The sequence below is a fragment of the Phyllostomus hastatus genome, unplaced genomic scaffold (assembly GCF_019186645.2).
Source record: "Phyllostomus hastatus isolate PE091 unplaced genomic scaffold, TTU_PhHast_1.1 phas_contig_34, whole genome shotgun sequence".
Lineage (NCBI taxonomy): Eukaryota > Metazoa > Chordata > Mammalia > Chiroptera > Phyllostomidae > Phyllostomus > Phyllostomus hastatus.
Genome location: NW_025333857.1, coordinates 66,854,765 through 66,876,490, shown reverse-complemented (window position 1 = coordinate 66,876,490; position 21,726 = coordinate 66,854,765). Strand labels below are relative to the sequence as shown.

The window sequence follows — 21,726 nt, the reverse complement described above, 5'->3', positions numbered from 1 at the left end:
TAAGGAGAGGGAATTCCTGCCTGTTTCAGCTTCCATACTGGACAGATGATACTGGTGCTCCTTGAATTTAGGACTGATGTAGCCAAAACATAAAAACGGGCATATTTAAGATTTTATATAAATAAAAATATACAGTATTTGCTCTTTTATGGGGGGGGGGCCTGGCTTCTTTCACAATATGATTACTTTGAGGTCCATCTGTGTTCTTGCACGTATCAACACTTTGTTCTTTTTATCTCTGAGCACTACCCCACAGTTTGTTCATCCAGTCACCTGTTGACAAACATTTGGGTCATTTCCACCTTTTGGCCACTGCCAAGAAAACTGCTATGAAAATCCATAAGCAGATTTTTTTAACGTTTTCCTTATCTTGTGTAAATATCTAGAAGTGGAATTGCCAGATTGTATGGTGTGTGCTGAAATTGTGATTAACTGCCAAATTCCTTCTTTTTAATTCTGCTCATTTTATTTTTTTAAAGATTTCATTTATTTTTAGAGAGAGAGAAGAGAGAAAGAGAGGAAGAGAAACATCAATGTGTGGTTGCCTCTCATGTGTCCCCCACACTGGAGACCTGGCCCACAACCTAGGCATGTGCCCCAACTGGGAATCGAACCGGGGTCCCTTTGGTTTGCAGGCCAGCACTCAGTCCACTGAGCCACACCAGCCAGCGCTGCAATGACTCTTAAACATGCAAAGGATGTTCAACATCAGTCATAATAAAATAAATGCAAGTTAAAACTACACTGAGATACGATACACACCTTTCAGATGTCAAACACCAAAATTTTAACAATGCACTATATTGATAAGGGTGTGAGGAAATGGGCACTTTCATCCACTGATTGTATGAGTTAAACTGGAACAACCACTATGAAAAACAATTTGGCAACATTCACTTAAGGTTTAAATGGGTATAACCTTTGATCCAGCAATTCCATTTCTAGGAATTTATCCTACAATATAGTTCAACATGTGCTGATAGAGCATAGTCAAGTATTTCTACTGTGGCATTTCTTACAACATCAAAGACAATAATCAACCAAAATTTCTGACTATAGAAAGCCGTTCAAATTATGATATGGTCATGTCATAAAATACAATTCACTAGAATGTTAAATGTATGAGATGTAATGCAATGATCTTCAAAATATTTACTGATGAGTAAGAAATTCAAAGTACCAAAGAGTGGTTTTAGTAGGCTGCCATTTGTGCGAAGAAGGCGGAATACACATACACTGTATACATAAAATATAAATAAAACCCAGCAAACTGCTAACAGTAGCTGCCCCTGGAGATGGGGGTATGGGAAGAGTCAGGTGCATTAATGTAAACTTTTTCTCTGTTAGAACTTTTTTACTCTGAGTATCTCTTTTTTCAATATAAAAAACAAATTTATTTTTAAGGAAGAAGGGCAAAACAAAGGTGCATGCTATATCTCAAATGAAGGGTGGTTCTCTCAGGACAGTGTGATTATATTTGAGTATCATTTTCTTCTTTGAGCTTTTATGCACACGACAAATTTAATAACATGGAGATGTGTTACTTCTACAATCAGGAAATAAGTCTTTTAAAAACATTCTGCCCTAGCTGGTGTAGCTCAGTGGATTGAGCTCAGGCTGTGAACCAAGGGGTCGTCACTTTGATTCCCCATCAGGGCACATGCCTGGGTTGTGGGCCAGGTTCCCCATGAGAGCCACATGAGAGGCAACCATACACCGATGCTTCTCTTCCTCTCTTTAAAAATAAATACATAATTAATTAATTTTAAAAAACCCTAAGAAAACATAAGAAGGGATTAGCTTTACCTTGGGTAATTGGACAACACCTAACAGAGGATGAAGAATAAAAAAAGTTTCACTTTTGTGTCATCCATACACACAACACACACACACACACACACACACACACACACACACACACCAGCACACCATTCACAATATACTTCCGTAAGTAAAAACCAGTCATTGAGACAGGTAAGGCAGTACAAAAACTACAACAAAACCCTAAAAGCAAAATATTTAAAATCCTTTACTTTTTCAAATGAGACAAAGTTCTACGATCTGGTAACAATGAGAAGAACTTGCTACCAAATGTATCATTATGACTTTCTAATGCTTTCATCACAAGAGTCTGATGACATCACCATTAGCAGAAGATCCGAACACAAGGAGAGTATTAGATAATACCTTTTTATATTTTTTCCTAAAAACCTGAAAATTTAATGCTCAGAAAACATCCTAAGACAAAAACTAAAGGTAAGGCTCTTAGGAAGAGACTGTACAAAAGTCCAGATGACCTGGTGAAATCATAGGAGGGCTCGTCCTCAAACCTTGGCCTTCAAAGTGTACGGTACAAGGTAGGTGACACTTAAACATATTTCTGGCCTTTAAGAATAATGTCATTGAGGACATATTGTCAGAAGCAGTCTGGTTAAATGGAATCTTGCCTCATTCACAGGGATTTCTAATGTTTTTTTGAATTTAAAAGTTGGTCATTTCACATTGCTGGATGCTAAAATCACGCCCAGTTGAAGCCTTCCCGGTCTGGCGTTATCTAGAGGAGAGCTGTCTAAAGGAACACAGCACAAGTCACATTTGTAACTTTAAATATTCCAGTAACCCCGTCGCCAAAGTATAAAAAGAAACAGCTGACCTTTATATTTTTTGAATTTCAAATTACACAGTTTTATTTCAGCTTAAAATGTGCTTATTTTTAAAATTCTTTTTAAAATTTTCAGTGACAGTTGACATTCAACATCATTTAGTTTCTCATGTACAGTGTAGTGGTTAGACATTTACAAAACTTTTGAAGTTCTCTCCCCAATGAGTTTAGCACCCGCCTGGCCCCGTACATATTTACTATAACATTATTGACTATATTCCCAATGCTTTACGTCCCCGGGATTATTTTGTAACTGACAATTTGTACTTCCTGGTCTGTTCACCTTTTCCACCCAGCCCAACTCCCCTCATATCTGGCAACTATCAGTTTGTTCTCCGTATCTATGGGTTTCTTCTGATTATTATTTCTTAGATTCCACATGTAAATATAATCATATGGTATTTGTTTTCTCCGTCTGACTTACTCCCGATAGCATGATACTCCCAAGGTTCACCTGTGTTGCTGCCAATGGCTGAGTGGTATCCGCTGTACACATGTACCACATCTTCCCGTCCATTGGGTCTATCGAAGGGCACTTGGGTTGCTCCGTATCTTGGAGCGATATCGCACATGAATATTGCACATGAAATACTCTTCCTTATTTCCGGTTATAGTCTTTGTTTTAAAGTCTGTTTTGTCTGATATAAGTATTACTACCCCGACCTTTTTTCTCTTTTTTTTTATTTTTAGTATTTTTTATTTTCTCAGTTACAGTTGATGTACAATGTTACTTTAGTTTCTGTTGTACAACCCAGTGATTAGACATTTATACCTTATGATCACCCCAATAAATCTAGTACCCATCTGACACCATAGTTATGACAATATTATTGACTATATTCCCTGTGCTATCCTTTAAACCCCCATGACTATTCTGTAACTACCAATTTGTGCTTCTTAACCCTTCACCTTTTTCACCCATCCCCACACCCCCCCATATGGCAACTATCAAAACGTTCGTTATTTACAATAGCCAATATATGAAAGCAACTCAGCCCTTTTTTCATTTCCATTTGCATGAAATATCTTTTTCCATCCCTTTACTTTCAGACTGTGTGTCTTTCAATCTGAAGTGGGTCTTGGAGCATTTAATCCATTTACATTTAAAACAATTATTGATAGGTGTGGAGTTACTGCAATTTTATTATTGGTATTTTTTATCTTTTTTCTTCTTTTTTTAAATCTTCACCCAAGCACATTTTTGCATAGCTTTTTAGAGAGGGAGGGAGAGAGAGAAGCATGGATGCAAGAGAGATACATCGATCGATTGCCACCCTTATGCGCCCTGATTCGGGATGGTACACACCCAGACTGGGGATGGAACCTGCAACCTGGGCATGTGCCCTGATGGGGCATCAAACCCACAACCTTTTGGTTACAGGATGATGCTCCAACCAACTGAGCCACACATGCCAGGGCTCTTCCTCTTCTTAAAGAAATGTCTTTTTACTTTTTTGTGATTTTATTTATTTATTTTTAGACAGAGGACAAAGGAGGGAGAAAGAGAGGAAGAGAAATATCAATGTGTGGTTGCCTCTTGCACACCCCACACTGGGGAGCCCTGACTGGTAATCGAACTGACAACCCTGTGGTTTGCAGGCTGGTGCTCAATCCACTGAGCCACAAAGCCAGGGCTTTAAAAAGACATTTCTGGTAATGTCTGGTTTGGTGGTAATACTGGTTTGGTGGTATTTAACTCCTTTAACTTCTTTCTCATCTGGGACAGATGACATTCATTTTAGTAATGTATTTCATTTAACCCACTATATCAAAAATTTTATTCCAAGATATAGTAAATATAAACAATATTAATAAGGTATGTTACTTTTTTTTTCCATGCCAAGTCTTCAAACTCCACTGTTTGAACTAGCAACATTTCGAGTATTCACTAGTCATTTATTGCTAGTGGCCACCATATTGGAAGGTACAGATCTAAAACACCTTGCTTATTAATTATAAGTGTTCAAAAAGCAGGTATCAGAGACCTCAGTTTACTCCAATGCATAACCCAAAAGCAGGACCTGTTCTTGGATGATGCCTACTAAACACCAGCTTACACTTGCAAACACAAATCCTGATACCTTCAGCACAAGGTGCATGGGCTGGAACAAAACACTCCATTTAGAGCTTAATGCCTTTAATTTAGACTTTCAATCACTGTTTACAAGGATATACCTTTAAGACAGCTCATATAGTTTTAGGTAACTACTCTTATAGTCGTTGAATACATTGTTATTTTTAATATCTTTGTGGGGGAAAGATATATAAACAGTAACTTTGGGAAAGAATACATCCCAGTGCATAAGGATGTCTTCGTAAGTACCTCTTGTTATTTTTACAGAAGCACAAATGAAGTAGAACTTTTAAAAAAAATTTCCTTTATAAAATCTATCATGGCAGACTTTGATAAAGGAACACAAAATGAATGTCACTGACACTTTGCACCTAATCTAAAAGGATCGGATGGCATCCTAAGGGAGATTTTGATAGGCACTTCAAAGAAGACAGGTGGTTAACCTAACTCAAGTCTGCCTTCTTTCTAAGGCTGAGCATCCCAGAATAAGACACTTGGGTTGGTGACCAAATTTCCATAAATTAATTTGTTATTAGAAGATGGCAAGGAAGTTGTCTTTTACTTTCTAAAAACCCCCTCTTTTCTCCTCTTTGTTTCTAGCAGAGAATGAATTCCAAAAGAAAAATACTGTTATTGATTTCATTTGCTGTATCACTGACACTGATTAAGCATCATTTCCGGTAAATATAAAAAATTAATGAGTCATTGTTTTTAGTGATTGGCAGAGTTGATCTAAAATACTGAGTTTCATCCAAAAAGTATTAATAAACATTCCCTTAATTAATCTAAAAAATTATCTCCTCTTTGGGGAACAAATGAAATAATAAATATACTAATTCTTTCATTTTTCAACATTCAACAAATTTTTCTCAAACACTTTCTAGGTATCAGCTCCTATTCTAGGTGCTGGGAAAACAGTAATAACCCATACAAAGTGACTTCTCTTAGGAAACTTTATATTCTGGTTGGAGAAGATGGACAATAAGCCAAGAAATATATATACTATAATGTCAGGAGCATTGCATTTTATATAATCATGCTATGAAGAAAGAAATAAGGCAAGATAATAGGACAGAGAGCATTGGGGGGCTATTTCAGATGTACTTTAGGCTACATCAGAGTTCCATCCAATCGGAACAAGACCCAAAGTAACCTGCTGCAGAAACGCAGCCGTACTGGGGGACAAATTTGCTAGCCTTCTAAAATTTCTTACCTAAATAACTTCAAATTCTTATCTCAACCATGCCTTCCTCCTCATAGTCTTTTTTAAAAAAATAAACAATGCACTGTCACTGAAAGCTATTTGAAAATTAGCAATATTGTGGGAGCTAATGACTTTTAAAATTAACCCTGTGCTTTGATATCATGTTCTATATGTTATTTGTCCTCTGGGGTGTCGTGCCTTAATAGAAAAAAGGCCAGTGTCATGTCAGAACTGGGTGCCATGGGTTACAGAACTGGAGCATTATGGCTGGCATAGAGTAGGAGTTTAGTAACTATCTGGCTAACAAGTGAGTAAATGAAGAAATCTCAATTCTAGATTTTCTGTATTTCTAACTACAATGAGGATTTGTCCAAATTTCACACTAAATGCATTTTTTTTCATTTTGATAAAGAATAAAGAAGCAGCTACAGAAGATAAGTCTCTGCTGGTAAGAATCTTGGTTTCATAAATATTTTACAAACTGCATTGAGGGCAAACTGGCCAGAGTCAAGTGGGTTCTAATGGGATGGTAATCAGAAAGGACAGGAAACCGGGCTGAACTCTCCAGAGGCAGCCGCAGACACATTTCTTGGGTATCAGTTCAGAAACACTCTACTACACACACACACACACACACGTGTGTGTGTGTGTGTGTGTGTGTGTGTGTGTGTATTATGTGTGCATCTCCAAATCTGGCTCACTTGACACATTCGCTTGCTTATACCAAACAAGTTTTTGACATTTGCTATAGTTTAAATCTCTGTCCAGGATGATATGATATTTTTTTCAGATTGATAGCCCTCATTAGTCAACCATGTTTTCTACTATTGACCATCATGTAGGACTCCAGAAATTATGAAATCAACCATCCAAAAAATGAACTTTGAAAAAATTTTTCATTTGTCCCTGTATAGCTTTAATGAAGTTTGGCATGGATGATTTCCATTGTGTTTTTTTGTTTGTTTGTTTTAAAGTATATTTTATTTTTTATGCTATTACAGTTGACCTATTTTTGCTCCCCTTAGTCCCCCTCTGCCCTGTGGATGATTTTGATTCTGAATGAATGCAAGGCCTAGGAAATCCTATGGTGAAATATCTTTGGCTAAAAAAAACTCTGAAATGTCAAAAAGGGATGCACTTTGGAAGGTTTTTAAAAATATCTGATTTGAAATATAGATTCTCAGGAAGTTGCAAAGATAGTACAAAGTCACATATACCTTTCACCCAATTCTCCCCAATGTTGCATATTACATAATTATTGTACAATACCACAACAGGAAATTGTTATGTTGAAACGATGTATGTGCAAAGTTATATAACATTTTATCACATGTGTAGATTCTTGTAACCACCGCAGCAATCAAGATACAAACTACTCCTTCAGCACAAAGACCTCCTCTGAGCTACCATTTATACTCACACCAACCCTTTCCCCTCGCCCTCCCTAGTATCACTAATCTGATTTTATCTCTATAATTTTGGCACTTTGACAGAGTTTACAAATGGAATCATATTGGGTCGGCCAAAAAGTTCGTTTAGTTTTTTCTGTAGGATGGCTCTAGTAAGGCTTGGTTGTTAACTTCATTCGAACAATTTTGTTAGATTGTATTGTGACAGCTGTCACATCAGCGTGCATTAAAGAAACTTGTGCAGTTTCTTTAATTTTTGTGCAGCCGTTTTAATATTGAAAATAGAAGAAAATACGCAATATTTTGGCATATTATGCTTTACTATTTCAAGAAAGATAAAAATGCAACACACAAAAAATTTGTGCAGTGTATGGAGAAGGTGCTGTGACTGACTGACCACATCAGAAGTGATTTGCGAGGTTTCTTGGTACAATTGACATTTTGGCCAAATGATGCTTTGCTGTGGGGCTGTCTCATGCATTGGGAGATGTTTAGCAGCACCCCTGGTCTCTACCACTAGAAGCCAATAGCAGGAGATAGGCGACATGCTCTAAATATCCAAATCAATAAAGTTATTGGTGAAAATGAAAAAGGTGTCTTGGAGTTTTGGGCCAAGCCAATACAGTATATAACCTATTGAGATAAGCTTTTTTCATTCAGTATAATGCCCTTGAGATCCAGCCATGCTGTCGTGTATATCAGTAGGTTGTTTCTTTTTATTGCTGTGTAACACTCCATGAAGGGATGTACCAACACTTGTTGAACCATTCACCTGCTGAGGGGCATTTTGGTTGACAGTTCTTTGGTTATAGCACCTGGAAAATATTGTTCCACTCCCTTTTGGGTCCATGATTTCTGATGAGAAACCCACTTTCCATCAATTATTTTTCCCTACAGGTGAATCAATCATTTTTCTCTGACTGCTTTCAAGATTTTTTTCACCTTTAGCTCTCAGAAATTTGACTATCGCATGCTTTATCCTGAATTTCTTTAGGTTTATCTTGTTTGGGGTTCACTCAGTTCCTTGAATCTGTATGTTTATGTCTTTCATCAAATTTTTGGGAATGTTCTGCCATTTTTTAAAACACTTTTTCAGCCCCATTCTTTTTTTCTCCTTCTGGTAGTATAAGCGCATGAATGTTAAATCTTTTGTTACAGGCCCACATTTTCCTGAGGCTCTGTTCATTTCTTCCTTCCTTTTCTCTCTGTTGTTCAGATGGAGTGATTTCTATTATTCTATCTCTAAGTTCACTGGCTTTTTCCCTCCTTCCTCTCCATTGTGCTGTTAAGCTTTCTCACTGAGTTTTTATTTTCACTGTTGTATTTTTAAGTTCTAAAATTTATTTTTGGTTCTTCTTTATATCATCTATACCTCTGATTAGACTTTCTATTTCTTTGCTGTCACTTTCTATTTTTTCATTTGTTTCGAGTGTTGGTAATTGCTCGTTGAAGCGGTTTTACAATGGCTGCTTTAAAACCCTTCTCAGGTAATTCTAACATCAGTGTGACCATGACATCTGCAGACTGTCCTTTCTCCTTCAGAGATCTTCTTGATTCTTGGTGTGAGACCTTCCTAATACTTGGTAACATGAGTGATTTTTTTAATTGAAACTTGAACATTTTGGGCATTAGGAAACTGCATCTTATTTAAGTCTGTTTTAACAGGCATCCTCTTATACCGCTCAAGCTGGGACATGGGTGGTACCTATTCAATCCGATCAGTTGAAGGGTCAAACTTCGGGTGCTCACCTCTGCCTCCTCTGAAACCTGGTGGGGAGGGCTCCTTGTTACAACAGCAGGGATGGGAGTCCAGGCTCCCCACGTGGTCTCCACTGACACGGACCGCAGGAGGACGGCCACGAGTGCTGAGCAGTGGTGGAAGTTCTCACCGCCGCTAGCCTCCTCTAACTCCACACCAGTGAGGAGGTGAGGCAACCTCATCACAGTCTGTAGAGGATGGAAAGCTGAGCTCTCCACGTGGCTGTTTCTAGAGGGATGGGCGTGGGGCCACCGCTGTTCTGTGGTATTGGGCTGGACTACGGCAAGTAGTGTTTACAACTTTTCTGCCTTGCGAGGTTGCCCTTTTCCTGGTCCTCTAGCTGTGAAAAGCATGCTTTTCTTGGGGCTCTTTTTGTGTCTGCTTATTGGCATCCCTGGGCTGCTGGCTTCTCTAACACCCGGTCTGGGATATATGTGGCAGAAAATCCAGGGGGGTCACTGCCGTGTCCATTTTTGAGACCCAAGGAGTCGACCTGATCCGCCTTCTCTCCGCCTCTCAGAGTCTTTCTGTACAACGCCCAGGAGTTTCAGCCATACTTAGTGACAGGAATAAGGAAAATCAGGACTATCCCATCTTTCTGGAAGCAGAAGTTGCTTAAAGTTATTCTTATTGTACAAAATGCATAGTGTGCCCATGCCAGAGTAAACGGCAACCTTGAACCATTGCCCAGCCTCCTTATCTGTGGGCTGTGAGCACTGAAGGGGGTTGTACAGTGTGGGGGCGGGGGGGAAGGAAAAAGAAAAAAAATGTCCCTGGTTGATAAAAGGGAATTTCCCTCCTAATCTTGTTAATTACATAATTAATTTAAAAGTTTACAACAAAACCTTGGGTGGCTCCTTCTTCGCTAATAAAAATCGAAGGTGAGCATTTGGGCTCCTACTTCAGCCTCTTCATTCCAACACGTAACAGAGTATCTATCACATAGTAAGCTATGATGTTTGAGAAATGAATTAAATCTGTATTTTCTCTGAAAATACATAATTTTTCCTGTTCTGTTAATTTTAAAAATATGTTCCCTCCCAACCCAAACCACACTGTCACTTCCCTCCTGCCTTTGGTCATGACCTCTTCACCCAGTTCACATACTTCTCTTCCAGTTGGTTTCCTCTGACCCCGAATTTAGGTTAGATGCCCCATTTACCTGCATATGCTCCCATGGAGATCTGTTTCTCCCTACTGGCCCTTATTACTCTCTACTATAATTATCTATTTAATCTTGTCTTTCCTACAGTTTATTAGCTCCCTGAGGGCAGGAGCTGACCTAAGTGTTCATAGTTACCCAACCAGCACCAAAGAGTGCCTGTCACGTTAGAGGGATGTAATATGTGCTTGCAGGATGAGTGGGTGCTCTTAACTTGACTTTCTGTTTGTGCCCAGGGATCGTGAACCAGAAGAACCTCGGCTCTCCGACTGGTTTAATCCAACGTAAGAACAAAAAATTCTGCTCACAACATAATAATAATAGTATACCCCAGTTTGAATGGGGGAAACTTTTTTCCCTATCATCAAATTGTAGCTATCCTGAGAGGCTTTCAGGACTTAGAGTTCTTACTTTTAAGGCTCTTGTGTACCAAACTAGGATTTATTTATAAAGAGTCAGGTAATTAAGGGCCATAATAAGAAAGCTATCATCTGGTTTAACATTCCCAGTTTTATTAGGGGAAGAAAAAAAATCACTTTATAAGCAGCCCTCCAAATGCCATTAATGACTTCTCTTGATTTTGGCATTAACACCCAGGGGAGAAGCTCTTTCTTTTTAATAGCTATCCAGTCTCCTATTTTATGGCTACAGAGCGTCATTATTTCAGCCAGCTCCCTATTGGTATTGTATTATGTGCAATTTGGTGGCTATTGTAAGTAATATTTTAATGAATATCTTTGTTCAGATGTTTTTGTGCATAGTTGTGTGAATTTATCTGTGGGATAAATTCCTATCATTAATTTAAGAGGATATGAACATTTAAAATTTTGATTAAAGGGCTGCTAAAATGCCCTTTGGTGATTATACCATTTATTTTCCAATCAGCAGGGGATGAATGTTAGTAAAATTTTATTTGCTTTACATATTTATATTTTATTATAAACATGTAGTATCAAACATGTTATTAATGAAAAAACTGTTAGTTAAAATATCTCAATTCAATCTCATTTCTGTAATTATTAAATTTCAGCATTTTTATATGTATTTCACCATCTGTGAATTCTTTTCATATTTATATTTTTAAAACAGATCTTAGATACACAGAATTACATCAATAATAATCCTTGCTTCATGATTCATCTCATTAGTCCATGCAAAATCTGCTCATATTATTGATTTGTATGCTTTCTTGCTCACTTACTTTTAATGAAACAAACATTACCACCTTCAATAACTTCAAATTATACAAACAGCTTTGTGTTCTTTCCAAGACTCCCACTCTGTGTCTCTGCCCTGTAACAACCACCACTCAGAATCCTGATTTATCATCTCCTTGCTTTCTTTGTTAAATATATATCCTCTATATATATTCTTGGGAAAGTCTGTTTTTAAATTTCAGTTGTTTGTAACTTTATAAAGAGCATATCATGCTGTATGTAATCTTCAGGGACTTATTTTTTCCCTCAATATTAGATTGCTAAGAGTCATCCAAATATTGCATATTACAATCATTCATTCTGATGGCTGCATAATAACTGTCTGTGGAATTATACCACAGTTTGTTCATCCATTGCCCTGTTAATGGGCACTTACACTGTTTCTAGGTTTTTGCTGTTATGGATATTTAGACCCTCTACTGTTCTAAGATGCTTTCCAAGGAGTTCAAAGAGTTTAAAATGTGAGAAATAATTATGGACAAAATAGCCACCTCGTATCCATCTCTGACCCCACCCCACTCTAATCACAATGGCTTCCTTGATGTTCCTCGGATACACCACGCATGCTCTCACCTCAGGGCCTCGGCACCTTCTGTTCTTTCTGCATGGATCATTCATCCTTCAATAGCCAAGTGGCTCACTCCTTCACTCCCCTCAAGACTCCAACTGCCCCTTATAAAATGGCCCCCACACTCCCTTTCTTCCCTATCCAGTTTATTTTTCTCCATTGTGCTCAAAAACACCCAACATGCTATATATTTGCTGGTTAGTTCATTTATTATCTGCCTCTCCTCACTAGAATGTGCCTAACAAACAGCCTAGACATAGTAGAGGCTTAATATTTGTGGAATAAATAAATACATAAAACCCTTGGTCTAATGGAAATGATATACTTTCATAACAATGAATGTTGTAGAAGGCATTCTTAATTGGAAGGCCTGTGCTTTATTATTAAGCATCATGTTGGCTTAAAATAAAATAACCTCTTCAATATTGAGATATCAGGGAAGAAGTTCGTTTTTTTTGTTTTTATTAATTAGAAAAAATCTGTAAGTTTTTTTCAAGTAAATATAAAAGAATATCTCAGAACAGCCAAAGAAAGTGTGAAAAATAAGAGAATTTTGCCTAATACCACTGTGATCAAATCAACATGGAACAGATTATAAGCATAGTAAGTCCAGAATTAGAGCACAGTGTACTGTATGAACATTGATGTATAGCAAAGATGGCCTTTTAGAAATCAGTGAAGTTACAAAGAGAATTCCCAAAGATAAAGGTCTGATCCTAGTCCTAGACACTTGACAGAGCTCTTACATGAAGATTCTGAAGTTATGACCAAAATTCATTGTTCAGAAGGAAACACATTACACATTTACTTCATGTGGGGAGGAGGGAATTGATATTTTCTATTTAAATAAATACTTATGGCTAATAAAATCAGTGAGGGGAGAATGGACTATTTCATACGTGACATTGGTACTCCTAGTGATCTAAGTGGGAAAAATGTGGAGCCCCCATCCTACATCACAACAAAAGTGAATTCCCGGTAGAGTAAAGGCTTAAATGTAAAAAGTAAGGCAATAACAAATCTTAGTATGAAGTCAATAAGAAAACATGTAAAATCTAGGTAAGAAGGAAATCCTTTTTTAAGACTATTTAGTTATTTATTTTTAGACAGAGAGGAAAGGAGGGAGAGAGGGAGAGAAACATCAATGTGTGGTTGTCTCTCACATGCTCCCCACTGGGCACCTGGCCCATAACCCAGGCATGTGTCCTGACTGGGAATCAAACCAGCAACCCTTTGGTTCACAGGCCCACGCTCAATCCACTGAGCCACACCAGCCAGGGCAGGAAACCTTAGTTAAAATGCTGGAAACATAGTAGCTACTTAAGAAGATACCTTTCACTACATAAAATTTATTTTTTAAATTGTAGTTTACTGCTTATGCTATTACAGTGATCTACATAAAATTTGAAACTTTTATTTTATTTTGTTAGAAGAACCAAAGTTTAATAGATGAGAAAATCACCTGAGAAAAATTGTTTGTAATACAGATATAATTAAACACAAGAAACTCCTACACACTGCTGAAAAAATCAACAATCCAATAGAAAAATATGAAACTCACAGTAAAGCAAATTGAGATAACCAACAAGCATATGAAAAGATGTTTAAATTCACTGAAAATCAGAGAAATGTAATAAAAAGTAATAATGAGCTGTTATACACATTACACTGGAATTTTCAAAGAGGTACAGTCTGACAGTGTAGTGAAAATGCTCCTGGAAATGTGAAGTATTACAGCCATTTAAAAAGTAATTGGGTAACCCCTATCAAAAATGAGCATACACAGACAGCAATCCCACTCCTGGGATTATCCAGCAAAACAACAGCAATGATACATAAGGATACAAGATTAAGAAAGTTTATTGTATCACTTCTCATAGTGATAAAAAAAATCCCAGAAATAGAATGAATACCCATTCATAAGGAACTGGCTAAACAAACTGTCCAAAATTATTCAGCCCTTAGAAAGAATGAGTAAGAACTAGTACAGATCATCTGGAAGGATTTCCACACAGTTGTGCTGAGAAAAGCAAGATGCAGAAGTGTGTGCATTATCTCATTACTTTAAAATAAATACCATTTTGCCCTGGCTGGCGTAGCTCAGTGGATTGAGCTCGGGCTGTGAACCAAAGTGTCGCAGGTTCGATTCCCAGTCAGGGTACATGCCTGGGTTGCAGGCCATGACCCCCAGCAACCACACATTGATGTTTCTCTCTCTCTCTTTTTCTCCCTCCCTTCCCTCTCTAAAAATAAAATAAATTAAAAATAAATAAATAAATAAATAGCATTTAAAAAGCCTGGCTATATATGTGTATTTGTGTATTTGTGTGTGTGTGTATTGTATACATATTATCTATAGAATTACATGAGTAGAGAGGAAACAAGAAAAGGGCACAAACTAGGCTGGTAATATGGTGATCAAGCCAGGTAGACAGGAAGTGGAGGAGGACTTCCTGCTGCAGGGAAGACTTTTTCCATTGAGAACTAAGAACTCTAAACCCACTGAACCCAAGGTCACAACAATGGCAAGTAAACATTCTATAAGGTAGTTATTAGATATGACCATGAGTAGGAACACCCCACATCCATCTTGCTTTGTGGACTGTGTCTTTTAGTTTTGGAAGAAATAGCACCTCACACTGTTCACTGATTCAAAGCATTAACAGTGTACTACAGAACAGTTCCTCAACGTTTCGGGAATCATCTCTGAACAAACACCGAAACTGAGACTCTTCCTAGCCATTCCAGCTTTACCAGGCCAGCTGCCTCTGGACAGCAATGCACATATTCAGACCAGAAAACTTTATGGAAGTGAGCCGATCGCCACACTACTTTCACCATGAAATGTGTACCCTGAGGGATGCAACGTCATGTTTGCAATAACAATAGCAATAAATTAAATTTAATAGCAATAAATCAGATATTCTGCAAGTCAACAAAGTTGGCAGATCTGAACGCAGGGAAAGCAAATCCCCACCCAGAACATGAAACATTCCTCCAAGGCAAAGATGCTGCCCCTTTCCTTATGGGGTCTAATAGAATCAAGCAGCCATCACTTGGCTGGCACCCTGGGAAACAGTGACATATTTAGGCTCAGAGTTGGCTCCTGCTGTTGGCACATCATGCACTCAGCACTGGCTAATAGCTCCATCTTGGTATGGGGATGTCCATGTCATTGGGCCCATGTGCAAACCCCATCAGACACCAAGCAGCTAGGGTGGCCACTTTGTACGTAGACACTAAGCCAACAAGGGGGGCTAGGCAAGGCATCCACAGGGTGGGTCATCTTGTCCACCTGATTTCTGAGAGCCTCCTTTGCAGAGGATGCCTTCTGGTCAGCGTTGAAGTCTAATGACTCTCAGTGGACTATTTCTTCCTCTTCCATTTATCAAACCAGCTTTAAAGATGGGTTTTTAATTGCCTTCTGCTTTCAGAGACTTTTTCTTTCACTCTGGAAACAAATCCTTAATCTGATCTAATGAGGAAAGAGGGACAATCTTCAAACCCTTTCATCTTCTCAAATAGACACTGATTTGTATCTGTAGTGTCCATGATTTCTAAGCATCATCACTGTGGCAAGGATACATCTGGCCAGTTTTAAGACCGAGTTTACGAGTTGTGAGACAAATACAATGAAGGACCCAAAAAACCTGGAATCGTCCTCTAGAGGCCGGGCCGCTTGTAGTGCAGGCTTCCCCGCTGAGTGAGTGCTCCACCTGTATCAGTGTGCCACCTGGTGCTGCTGTGAGAGGCTGCATTCGGCCTCAGAGAATTTTTTTGGAGACTCTTTCAATGTGTTTGCCCGTTTCATCATGGGTGGTTTGAGTTTATGAGCTCACCTGCTCACATCACGCTGAGTGTTCAGCAGTTTTTAACCAAAAACAGCTTGCCCCCCTCTCCGTGCCCCACCCTCCCTGTTTACCTGATCTGCCCCGGAGCTACTTTTCTGGGATGAAAAACAAGTCCTCCAAGGGAAACACTTTTACCAATGTGGAACAGGTGAAACAGAAAGGGGAGGAAACACTTTAAATACATCGAAATTGAGGAGTTCAAAACTGTTTTGAGCATTGGAAAAAACATCTCAATAGGTGTATTCCATCAAATGGAGAGTAGTTGGAAGGTGACTGTACATTTTTGGTTTTTTTAAATGATTTTTATTTATTTATTTCTAGAGAGAGGGGAAGGGAGGGAGAAAGAGAAGGAGAGAAACATCAATGTGTGGTTGTCTCTAGTGCACCCCCTGCCTCTAGTAATGGGCCCTGGCCCACAACCCAGGCGTGTGCCCTGAGTGTGAATTAAACCGGCAACACTTTGGTTCACAGGCCCGAGCTCAATCCACTGAGCTAATGAGCTTCAGGGCATGACTGAAGTTTTAACATGTAATTATAACTACACAATTTTTAAATAAATAAATTCAGGGTTTTAGGGGCCCCCCTTAATATAGGGCTCAGCACTACCTGCAATTCCAGGCATCCACTGGGGTCTTGGAATACATGCCCTGACAATAAAGGAGAACTACTATATATTATTAATAATATATCAATACTATTAAGCATCGCAAAATCCACTTATCTGGGTCTGGATTTGTAATGAAAACCTGCAATCACCAACAGCAAAATGGCTTCTCACTTTGCATGCATTTCCTTCCAAAATTTCTTTCTTAATTTGTTTTACTAGTTCAATGCCCTGCCTCCAGCAAAACTATTACTACTAATGTTGCTAGTTCTACTGTCATATTGTTATTATCAGAACCAAATCTAATGTCATTCTCCCTTTTTGGACTAATTTTGTTTTCTTGCAGTTTGCATTGATGAGCCTAAAGCATTAGGGGAAACGTGAAGAGAGTTCTCTAGAGCTTCTAGGAAACCTGGAGGGAGGAAAAGGAAAAGGAGAAGGGGGCGGTGAAGGAGACATAAGGAGGCAGTAGTGCTGTCTGCGTCAGCCAGTGATCAGAGAAATGTTCAAACCCTGGGCTACCTAAGTGTAAGCTGCAGTCAGAGCTCAAAGGAAAAAATCCCCAGGCTCAAAAGGCAATGTGGCGCCATGCCTAAAGCATAGATTCTGAAGTCCAACCAGCTGATCTTAACTCCTGACTCTGCCATTTATTAGCTGTGTGATACTAAGCAATTTAGTCAACCAATCTGTGCTTGTTTCCTCATACGAAAAATAGGATAATAATAGCACTTACATTATAGGATATTGCAAGGGTTAGATGGAAAGCACTCAATAACTGTGCCGGCACATAAAAAGCACTTTATAGTCATTAGCATATTCACTTGGACAACAGCTTCTGCTGTCATAATTAAGTGGCATCTGCTTAATTTGTTTCTTGTTTGTTCCACAGAAAACGTCCTGATGTAATAACAACAACTAACTGGCTTGCTCCAGTCATATGGGAAGAAACTTACAATAGACAGGTCCTGGAAAAGTATTATAAAAGGCTGAACATTACCATAGGCTTGGTTGTTTGGGCTACTGGAAAGTAGGTGTTACTAATAGTCTTTCTTTATTTTGTAAAAGTTTATTGTAGATAAGCACTCAAGGACTTTCTATACCCAAAGAGCTACTCATAACTAACCCTAATCATCATTTCTGGCTGGCCTGTATATTTATTTGTCTACCATAGTTATTTTCTCCTGCTGTGGATAAGTCTTTCACATTATGTGGGAATCTTTTCATTAATATTCATTTAGCTCTCTTTTTCTTTCCTCACAATGAATTTTATGGTTCTTCCCAGGCCCTCAAATTCTCTTCCACTAACCAATAAAGATACAGACCCACCTTCTCTACCCGTACCTACAATGATGAATACGTTAGACAGCATGTTTAAATGGCATGTGTTCTCCTGACGATTTTTACCAAAATAAATTTTTCCTGTTTGTTTTTGTTCATGTTTCACAGGTTTACAGGACAGCACCTGAAACAGTTCATCCAGTCTGCTAATGAGCATTTTATGATTGGCCACAATGTTATCTTTTACATCTTGATGGATGACTTCTCCAGGTTACCTCCCATAGAGCTAGGTCCCCTTCGGACATTTAAACCACTGACTGTATTAAAAGACAAGATGTGGGAAGACTTTAATGTCATATGCATGAAGAATTTAAACATGTACATCATAAAATACATCCAGCATGAAGTTGACTTTCTCTTCAGTATGAGTGTAAACCAGATCTTCAAGCATGAATTTGGAGTGGAAACCCTGGGCAAATCTGTAGCTCAACTTCATGCATGGTGGTATTTTAGGAATGCCAAAAATTTCCCTTACGAAAGAAGATCTAAATCAACAGCTTTTATCCCTTTTGGAAAGGGAGATTTCTATTATCACAGTGCCATTTTTGGTGGTACACCCTATGAGGTTTTGACCTTCACTGTAGAATATCAAAAAGGAGTAACTGCTGACATAGAAAATGAACTTATCAGCACATATGAATGTCACCTAAACAAGTATTTTTTTATCAATAAGCCCACTAAGTTGTTATCACCCGAATACAATTGGGATCCAACTTTTAGAACTCCCCCACAAATTAAACATATTAAGATAGCATGGCAGTCAAAAGGGATTTGATGGTTATTATCATTAGATGTATGGGTTAATAAGTGAATTACAATGAGTACTTAAAGATAAAACATTAAATTGTTGAGTGTTTTGGAAACTTACAAAAATGTGTGATCTTTCAAAATAAGTTGTTTTTCTCTTCATAATTTTGAAGTATCTAATTCTACCTATGCTGGATAAATGGACAATTAAATGTTAATGTACAGTAATGTTATTATCTATGTATTTTTAATAATGTGGAAATATTTTTGGAGGGACAAAATGAATGTTTTGTGAAGAAATACATCCAGACTCTAGTTCAGAAAATACAGATAGACAGATAACCACAAATGTCAAGGGGATAGATGTAAGGGTAAAGATAAATATTCATCAGTTCACTCATCAAATATTTACTCTGTTTTCCAGTGTTGTGATAAATAACTACTTGGGATTAATATTCTCGATCTGTATTTGAACTAGTATCTGATTGAACTAAGGTAAACTAGAGACATTCTACCAACTATGTACCTTACTTTTACTATTACAAAGATATTGAGTTCATTTCTTTTAATGCTACAGGAATTTTATTTTTCAAAAAATAGACATTGTCCTGGCTGGTGTGGCTCAGTAGGTTGAGTGCTGGCCTGTGAATGGCAAGGTTGCAGGTTTGATTCCCTGACAAGGCACACGCCTAGGCTACAGGGCAGGGCCCTGGTTGGGTCATGTGTGAGATGCAACCAATTGATGTTTCTCCCCCTTTCTCCCTTCCTTCCCCTATCTCTAAAAAATAAAATCTTAAAAAAAAATGGAGATCTACTGAACTTTATCATAAATATATTCTTCTAGGTGCAGAGATAGAAAAATGTTTTAAAATATACAAAATTTGACCTCAAGCAGCCTACAGTCTACCGAGAGAAATAAAACTATTTATAAATATTTATTTTGCAAGTTTAAAAGTGCTTAAACCCGTAAGGAAGACATGGCTAAACTATCATGGTGGTTTGGGAAAGGGAGTAATCACCTCTGTGAGAAACTTTATGTAGTTACATCAACTATGTTTCCATAAATTAGTGGTGAATTACAGCATATCATAAGAACTGGAGAGTCTGAAGTCACAATAAGTTATTATTTTAATACTCTTTCATGGAAGAAACACTGAGGCTTAGTGAGCGTTCTGTAAAAGTTAAGTATCATTGGCTATTAAAGCACTGAAAAGTAGAAGGAATATTGATAATGCCTGGCAGGCAGGTCTTACAGTGCCCGCCAACAACCACCTACCCTGATATTCATGTCCTTGTGTCAGCCACACGCCCCTCCCCCCACTTCTTTGGGTGTAAGCTGAATGCAGTGACTTGCTTCCAAGTAACAGAACATGACAAAGGTGATGGGAAGTCACCTTCATCATGAGGATACATAAGATTGTGACTTCTGTCTTCTTAGTAGCAGACTCTCTTTCTTGCTGCCTTTGCTGAAGTGAGTTGAAATGTTGGAGAGGGCCTCATAGCAAGGAGCCAAGGGCAGTGACCAGCCCACAGACAGAAAGGACCTGAAACCCCTCAGAGCATCAGCTCTCAAGGAACTAAGTACTGCCAACAACCATGCAAGTGACCTTGGAAGCAGAGGGATGTGTCCCCAGCCGGGTCTTCAGATGAGACCTCATCTCCAGTCGACGCCTTCCTTGCAGCCTTGTGAGAGAACCACAAGTATTGTAGAAGACCCAGCTAAGCCATGCCCATACTCCCAACCCACAGAAACTGTCAGATAGTTAATGTGCGTTGTTTAATACTCCTAAGTTTTAGGATAATTTGTTGAGCAGCAATAAATAACTAATACAGATTTCATACCCAAAAGAGAGACAATTCCATAAAATATACCTAAAACTGTGGGAGTGGTTTTGGAAGCAAGCAGTAAGTGGATGGAAACTGGAAAGATTGTTTGAAGTGGGATAGAGAAAGCCTAAATTTCTTTGAACAGACTGTTAGTAGACGTCTGGACTTTGAGGGTGCTGTTCAAAAGGAAGGAACATGTTATTGAAAACTGGAGGAAGGGAAGCTTTGTTACGTAATGACAGAAGGCATGGCAACATTGCCTCCTCTGGTTATGCGGAAAAGAGGGCATGCATTTTCCTTATGGAGATAAGGAAGCTTCCAAGCTTTCTTCTGGTTACTTGAAGCAAAATATAGGGAGAAAGATGGATTGAGGAAAGATGTATAAAATAAAATAGCCTGCTCTTTTGAGATTTCTGGTCCCAGACAAGATGACATAGACTCACTTTTCCCTGTCACTCCCCTGTAAGTACATGTAAGAATCTAGGACATAATTAGACGCAACCATAAAAGGATTCTGAAAAGTGGAAAGAGAAAGGCAGCCTGGCTAGAGAACTTAGTACTTGAGGGAAAGCATGGAGGTGAGTTTCCTGCAATTTCTTTTTCTTCCATATATCCCAGACTGGGCTTAGAAGAAGCCTACAGCTCAAAACCATCAAAAGGCATAGGCAAAAAAATTAAAATCTCTAGGAAAAGTCAGGTCTTTCTAGCTGAAGACCCAAGAAAGAGGCAGCCCAGCAGAGACCAAGTGAAGCACCCCATGCCCACGTCCTACTGGCTGGCCTGCTCTGGCTGCTCCAGGAGCACCCACGAGAGTTGGCAGAGAATTCTATCCAGAAACACCCACAGGCCCAATGTGTCCTGGCCCTCCACCCAAACAGTACGGGGAGACCCACGTCCAGCATCTCCTGGGCCTCCACCCAGTGGCAAAAGGTAAGGGTGACCCCCAACACTACCACCAGAGGCAGAGAGAGAGGCCCAGGATGAGGCTCCCCTCACTCAGAAGCACTGACGGAGATGGAGCGAGAAGCCTGTTAACACCACGTGACCTACGGAGAAGGCTGTGGGAGACACTTTCTGTCCCACAGACCCAGCATCCTCCACTCGCCACCCAGCAGCACTGGCATGGGAGCCCAGGAAATCACCCTCCACCCCCTTAGGCAGTACCAGCAGTGACCAGCCAGGCACTGGGTGGCCCAGAGAACGGGTGACCCAGAGAGGCTCAGGGAAGCACTCACCTCCCCATGGCCCAGCATGCACCAGCAGGAAATGCCTGGGAAAGCGCACTTCACCCCTGCCAGCGGCAT

General features: G+C 39.0%; 1 protein-coding gene and 1 pseudogene across 1 annotated transcript; both read left to right on the top strand.

The window, feature by feature from the left end:
• Positions 1–9,150: 9,150 nt before the first annotated feature.
• On the top strand, positions 9,151–18,623 carry LOC123819633 (N-acetyllactosaminide alpha-1,3-galactosyltransferase-like 1). Its single transcript, XM_045840015.1, has 4 exons — positions 9,151–9,275; positions 10,507–10,554; positions 17,400–17,537; positions 17,957–18,623. Exons 1-4 carry the CDS (start codon positions 9,151–9,153, stop codon positions 18,621–18,623), a joined length of 978 nt encoding a protein of 325 aa, XP_045695971.1.
• Positions 9,750–9,844, top strand: LOC123820305 (annotated as a pseudogene).
• Positions 18,624–21,726: the final 3,103 nt, after the last annotated feature.